The 7,500-nt window shown below is 52.5% G+C and overlaps 1 protein-coding gene across 1 annotated transcript in view; it reads left to right on the top strand.

Annotated features, from left to right (window-relative positions):
* Positions 1-1,081: 1,081 nt before the first annotated feature.
* apcdd1l (adenomatosis polyposis coli down-regulated 1-like) overlaps positions 1,082-7,500 on the top strand; it is a gene marked incomplete at its 3' end in the record, with an annotated part of 13,569 nt that continues 7,150 nt past the window's right edge. The window contains exon 1 of the mRNA XM_083668037.1: positions 1,082-1,625. Coding sequence (XP_083524163.1) covers positions 1,565-1,625 — 61 coding nt within the window. The 5' untranslated portion in view covers positions 1,082-1,564. The remainder of the gene's footprint in view (positions 1,626-7,500) is intronic.

The following is a 7,500-nucleotide window of genomic DNA, read 5'->3' as shown; positions in this document are numbered from 1 at the left end:
ACTGATCCCAGATCTGCTGCCAGCCCTGCACTGGCAGCTCTTCTGACGGACCCTCTCTAACCGCTGCAGTGGTCAGCTATGTCAACTCCACCCGCTCCACCACATGGAGATGGAGCATACTAAACTCTGTGTGTGTGTGTGTGTGTGTGTGTGTGTGTGTGTGTGTGTGTGTGTGTGCCTGTGCGTGTGAGCATGTGCACGTACATGTACATGTGCATGTGTGTGTGTGTGTGTGTGTGTGTGTGTGTCTGTGTGTGTGCGTGCGTGTGTGTGTCTGTGTGTGTGTCTGTGTGTGTGCGTGTGTGTGGTGCGAGTGTGTGTCTTTCCAGCGAGGTGTGATATGTGGTTGTGTACCGTGTTGCTATGCAGCTGCCACACATTTGAGGTAAAACATTTTGTGAAGCTCAGTGGAGTCAGCCAGAGGAGAGGGGGGGCTGGGAGGAGGGGGGGGGAGGGGACTTCAGTTTTATAAATGTGTTTGGGGTTTTACTGTGTCCCTTGTTGTCCTGGCTGTAACTGTTGCTTTGCTTCTGTCTGTACTCTAAGAGCTCTGCAGGGGCTTTAGAATGGGAAGACCCCTCCTCCTCTCTCTCCCTCTCTCTCTTTCTCTCTCTCCCTCTCCCTCTCCCTCCCTCTCTCTCTCTCTGTCCCACACTCAATATCTCCCCTCTCTCTCTCCCTCCCTCCCTCCCTCACTCTCTCCCTTTCCCTGCTCTAACTGTCAGACGGGAGCACACACTCACTCACTCACACACACACACACACACACACACACACACACACACACACACACACACACACACACACACTTGCGTGCAGCATGCAAACAAACTGCACCCTACCACTGCTCCAACAGAGCGAGATAGGCAACTCAGAGAGAGAAAGAAGGGGGGGAGAGAGAGAGAGAGAGAGAGAGAGAGAGAGAGAGAGAGAGAGAGAGAGAGAGGTAGGGGGGGAGTGGGAGGGAGAGAAGTAGAGTGAAAGAGAGAGAGAGCAAGAGAGAGAGAGAGAGAGAGATCCACTTCTCTACCACTCTACTCTGACTAGAGGAGAGCACAGTCAGACTGAAGAGGTTGAGGAGGTGGTATCAAGCCAGTGATTCTAACTGAGGAGACTTTACTCTAACATGGAAGGAGAGAAGCTGGACTAGAACTGGACTAGAAGTTGGACTAGAACAGGACTAAAACTGGACTAGAACAGGACTAGAACTGGACTAGAACTGTAGTAGAAGAGAACTAGAACAGGACTAAACCTCTAAGCCTCTGGAGTGGAACCATCACCAACTGGATTACTGGACCTTTCCACTCCGTCTCTGTCATGGTGAAGTTCTACGTGACCAGTCTCTGACCTGGCTGCTCTCATCTCCCTGGACCACTAAGAAGACGTGTCCCTGTTCTGAGACAAGTGTGTGAGTGTGTGTGTGTGAGTGTGTGGGTGGGTGTGTGTGTGTGTGTGGGTGTGTGTGTGTGAGTGTGTGGGTGTGTGTGTGTGTGTGTGTGTGAGAGTGTGTGTGTGGGTGTGGGTGTGTGTGTGTGTGTGAGTGCTGTATGTGCGAGTCGGGATCATGTCAAGTGGACGTTTCTCTCACCTGTTCAGGGGAGTCTGGGTGCTCTGGCTCTGGCAAGGTGAGTCCTGTCTGTTAATACCGGGAAAAGTATATTAGCATTTATGCTAACTAATAATTGAATATAATCGTCAAATCTTAGGACTTTCATTTGGATGACTCAATATTGTTTGCATGTTATAGGGGGCACAAGTGTTGCAAACCTGGTTAACTGTTTCCAGGAAAATATTTATATTTTTACAGCAAGAATGAAGTTATATGTCAACAGTGAACTGACAATGAACCATAAAAATGGACACCGCTGTCCGAAGCTATGAAGCTCAAAGTGTGTTTGTGTGCCTCAGTAACTCAAGACTCTGGATGTGCTGCGCTCTGTGGTGGCTGTAGTGTAGGTGTCAACACCGAGACTCACACACGTCAACTGTAGCGGCATTCATTCATGTCCTATACGTTTCTCACAGCTTGCTGTGGGTTGATCAGGGGAGGCTGGTGGAGGTAGAAATCGGTTATGAGTCCCGGCATTGACACCCGTTGTCATGAGCCCGTCCTCCGACTTCTACCTCCACCGGCCTCCCCTGGGGTTGACCCATCTAGGAAGCGATGTTTTAGCACTCCAGCACAATTGAATGACAGCATACAAGAATCTGTGGTGAATTGGAACCTAGTGTGTGTATGTGTGTGTGTGTGTGTGTGTGTGTGTGTGTGTGTGTGTGTGTGTGTGTGTGTGTGTGTGTGTGTGTGTGTGTGTGTGAACTAGTGTGTGTCTGTGTGTGTGTGTGTGTGTGTGTGTGTGTGTGTGTGTGTGTGTGTGTGTGTGTCGCTATTGGTTATCTGGAGGCTGAAGTCTGAACACTGAAGCAACGGGTAAAATAGTGAGTATTCAGCTGACCGGAGAGTAAAGCTGAGAGTAATGCTGAGAGTAATGTTGAGAGTAAAGCTGAGAGTAATGCTGAGAGTAATGCTGAGAGTAAAGCTGAGAGTAATGCAGAGAGTAATGCAGAGAGTAATGCAGAGAGTAATGCTGAGAGTAATGCTGAGGGTAATGCTGAGAGTAGAGTAATGCAGAGAGTAATGCTGAGAGTAATGCTGAGAGTAAAGCTGAGAGTAGAGTAATGCTGAGAGTAATGCTGAGAGTAATGCAGAGAGTAGAGTAATGCTGAGAGTAATGCTGAGAGTAATGCTGAGAGTAGAGTAATGCTGAGAGTAATGCTGAGAGTAATGCAGAGAGTAATGCTGAGCGACATCCAATAGTTCATGTTTGCTCCTCTCCCGAACCGTTTACCTGACCTGCAGTTAAACTTCGAAATAACACACGACAGGGTCTGCCGGAGAGATGAAGGGACGGACAGCATAATCTTATTATGTAGATAACGCTAAAAAGAAAGCAAAGCTGAGATGTCGAACGGTCTTTTGAAAGTTACACATTTCAATTCATATTTTTTTTAACAGGAAATCATAACTTCCTGACATGAGATCAAAGCCATGTTAAACCTCTTTTACGTCTTTTACGCTTCTGTTAAACCTTGACTAAACCCATTTTACACATCTGTTAAAAAAAAAAAAAGACCTGTGAATAGTTTGTCTGTTTCCAGATTTCTCTCTCTCTCTCTCTCTCTCCCTCCCTCTCTCTCCCTCTCTCTCTCTCTCACTCTCTCTCTCCTCTCTCTCTCTCTCTCCCTCTCTCTCCCTCTCTCTCTCTGTCTCTCTCTCTCTCTCTCTCTCTCTCTCTCTCTCTCTCTCTCTCTCTCTCTCTCTCTCTCTCCCTCGCTCTCTCTGGTCAGGGAGAGGTGTCTTGAAAAAAGTGTGCTCTTAAACAATGGTTCTCCAGCAGAGGGGAAGCGTGGCCCTGGAACTAATGTTGCCATTATGTTAATGGTTAGAATAACACGCTTCCATCACTGACCTCAGGCTGCTCAGACTAGACCCTACCCCAGACTAGACCCTACCCCAGACTAGACCCTACCCCAGACTAGACCCTACCCCTACCCCAGACTAGACCCTACACCAGACTAGACCCTACCCCAGACTAGACCCTACCCCTACCCCAGACTAGACCCTACCCCAGACTAGACCCTACCCCTACCCCAGACTAGACCCTACACCAGACTAGACCCTACCCCAGACTAGGCCCTACCCCTACCCCAAACTAGACCCTACCCCAGACTAGACCCTACCCCAGGCTAGACCCTACCCCAGACTAGACCCTACCCCAGACTAGACCCTACCCCAGGCTAGACCCTAACCCAGACTAGACCCTACCCCAGACTAGACCCTACCCCAGATTAGACCCCACCCCTACCCCAGACTAGACCCTACCCCTACCCCTACCCCAGACTAGACCCTACCCCTACCCCTACCCCAGACTAGACCCTACCCCAGGCATGTGTTTACATCCCAGACTGACCCATCCCCAGGCTGGAGGAGGCTGGTGTATAGATGATTGTCCTCTGGCCTCAGCAGCCTTGGGAAAGGGGATAGGGGTGAGCGTTGGGGGGTGGGGGGGATAGAGGTGGGGGTGGGGGGTGAGGGGTGGAGGTTGAGGAGGGGAGAGGTTGGGGAACAATGTTTTTGCCCTTCAGGCCCTGTTAATATGATTGCGGGAGGCAGTGGGAGACATAATCACCATCGTGCACTCCGCTGCTCCAGCCAATAGAATGCTGCCCCGGCCAATAGAACGCTGCCCCAGCCAATAGAACGCTGCCCCGGCCAATAGAACGCTGCCCCCAGCCAATAGAACGCTGCCCCAGCCAATAGAATACTGCCCCAGCCAACAGCACGGTATCTGTAAGCTGTTATTCTTTTCTATAGCTCAAGTCAAGTGGAGGAGACAGGAACATTTGAGTCGCTGGCCCCAGACACACGCAATGAACACACATGGCCCCATACACACGCCATGAACACGGCATGAGAGGCATGACCCAGAGGCACCATACCTACCCGTGTTCAGTTCATGGATCAGAGGTGGGGTCATGTTAGCATGTGTTATGACGAATGTCTCATTCTCGACAGGTATTTATGTTGGGATTCAGTGTGCGGCCATGGGCCACTTTAAAGTAGGGCATTACCTAAAGGACTGGGAGAGAGGATGACTCTGGAAGTCTAGGAATCCTCCACATGGACACAATCAATGCTTGGCTTGTCTGTCTGATATCCCCCTCTGACCTCAACGTTCTGGTGTTGTACACCTTCTGACGTGGTGAGGGAATCCTCCTGGCCCTAGCTACTGCAGGGGACTCACACAGACACACACACACACACAGACACACACACACACACACACACAGGAAATCCTAGCAAGTCTCAGAGACCTGCGTATGAGACAGCCTCCCGCCGTAACGTCTCTCCCTCCTCCTCCTCCTCCTCCTCCTTCTCCTCCTTCCTTGCTCCGCCTACTCCCTCCTTCTCCCTGCTCCCTCCTCCTCCTTCTCCTCCCTCCTCCTCCCTCCTTCTCCCTCCTCCTCCTCCTTCCTTGCTCCTCCTACTCCCTCCTTCTCTCTGCTCCCTCCTTCTCCTCCTCCTCCTCCTCTCTCCTTCCTCCTCCCTCCTCCTTCCTCCTGGTGTGTGTTGTCTGGGTTAACCCTGGAGGTGCAGGCAGGGTCAGGTCCAGTGGAAAGTTGTTTTTTGTTACTGTTGGATTTGTGTGTTGGTAGTGTGTGGAGTGTGTGTAGGAGTGTGTGGTAGTGTGTAGTAGTGTGTAGGTGTGTGTAGTAGTGTGTAGTAGTGTGTACTAGTGTGTAGAAATGTGTAGTAGTGTGTAGTAGTGTGTAGCAGTGTGTAGCAGTGTGTGGTAGTGTGTGGTAGTGTGTGGTAGTGTGTAGTAATGTGTGGTAATGTGTAGTAGTGTGTAATACTGTGTAGTAGTGTGTAGTAGCGTGTAGTAGTGTGTGGTAGCGTGTAGTAGTGTGTGTCTGGTTGTGTGTAGCGGACTGTGGCAGTGTGTGGTAGTGTGTGTGTGTGGTAGTGTGTAGCAGACTGTGGCAGTGTGTAGTAGTGTGTGTGTGGTAGTGTGTAGCAGACTGTGGCAGTGTGTAGTAGTGTATAGTAGTGTGTAGTAGTGTGTAGGTGTGTGTTGTCAGAGTTAACCCCTGAGGTGCCGGCAGGGTCAGGTCCCGCAGTGGAAGCCCTCTTCATCCCTTGTCTAAATAAACATGGCTGCTGGATTAAGCAGGTTTAACTGTGATGAAAAGACAACAGTGAAGGGAGATACCCTGATCCTGAGGAGGGGGAGGGGAGGGGAGGTGGGGGGGAGAGGGGAGGAGGGGGAGATACCCTGACCCTGAGGAGGGGGAGGAGGGGAGGTGGGGAGGAGGGGGGAGGAGGGGGAGATACCCTGACCCTGAGGAGGGGGAGGGGAGGGGAGGTGGGGGGGAGAGGGGAGGAAGGGGAGATACCCTGACCCTGAGGAGGGGGAGGAGGGGAGGTGGGGAGGAGGGGGGAGGAGGGGGAGATACCCTGATCCTGAGGAGGGGGAGGGGAGGGGAGGTGGGGGGGGGGGAGGGGAGGAGGGGGAGATACCCTGACCCTGAGGAGGGGGAGGAGGGGAGGTGGGGAGGAGGGGGGAGGAGGGGGAGATACCCTGATCCTGAGGAGGGGGAGGAGGGGAGGTGGGGAGGAGGGGGGAGGAGGGGGAGATACCCTGATCCCGAGGAGGGGGAGGAGGGGAGGGGAGGGGAGGAGGAGAGGAGAGGAGGAGGAGAGGAGGGGAGGAGGGGGAGATACCCTGAACCTGAGGAGGGGGAGGAGGGGAGGTGGGGAGGAGAGGGGAGGAGGGGGAGATACCCTGATCCTGAGGAGGGGGAGGAGGGGAGGGGAGGTGGGGAGGAGAAGGGAGGAGGGGGAGATACCCTGATCCTGAGGAGGGGGAGGAGGGGAGGGGAGGAGGAGAGGAGAGGAGGAGGAGAGGAGGGGAGGAGGGGGAGATACACTGACCCTGAGGAGGGGAGGGGAGGGGAGGAGCGGTAAAGGGAGGAGGGGAAGGGGAGGAGGGGAGGGGGAGATGGGAGAGATCCTGACCCTGAAGAGGAGAGGAGGGGGAGAGGGTGAGGGGGACTGAGCCTGACTTTGTTGTTGTCAAAAGGAAGTTATTGAGAGGTGGGAGAGGATGGTGGAGAGGGGGAGGATGGGGGGGGGGGAGGATGGGGTTGCCGATCCAGTGACCAGACAGAAGGGAAGCCTTGTCTGTGCTGAGAGCTCTTAAATACGCTTGGTGGTTCTGGAGCTCAATCTAGAGAAGCTGTTGAAGCCTGTGGAGTCTACTGTTAGAAGGAGCAGCCAACTCTACAAAGGACTAGCCAACCCTGGGAAGGACTGGATCTATACAGTACCATTCAATATCCATCAGCCTCCCAGCCTAGAGACACACACACACACACACACGCACACACACACACACACACACATTCATTTGTGAACACTCTCTATCTCTATCTCTCTCTCTTTCTCTCTCTCTCTCTCTCTTTCTCTCTCCCTCTCTCTCTCTCACACCACGCACACACACACACACACACACACACACACACACACACACACACACACACACACACACACACACACACCCTTCACCCAATTAATCAGGACTGGGGGGTTCATTACACCACATGAAGAAGCTTTCCTCCCTCCGACCGACCAACTGACCAACTGCACCTCATCAGCCCCGACACACACGCACACACACACACACACACACACACACACACACACACACACGCACACACACACACACACACACACACACACACACACACACACACACACACAGAGAAACAAAGAAAGAAAGAAAAAAAAAGAGGGAAAGAATCTGAAATCCATCCAGATGAAATGAGGCGTGAACGCGGCTGTTTCATCCAGGGAACGGTAATCAGGAGGGTGTGTGTGTGTGTGTGTGTGTGTGTGTGTGTGTGTGTGTGTGTGTGTGTGTGTGTGTGTGTGTGTGTGTG

This window comes from Argentina silus (genome assembly GCF_951799395.1).
Source record: "Argentina silus genome assembly, chromosome: 4".
Taxonomy (NCBI): Eukaryota; Metazoa; Chordata; class Actinopteri; order Argentiniformes; family Argentinidae; genus Argentina; species Argentina silus.
This window is presented reverse-complemented; position numbering and strand designations above follow the sequence as displayed.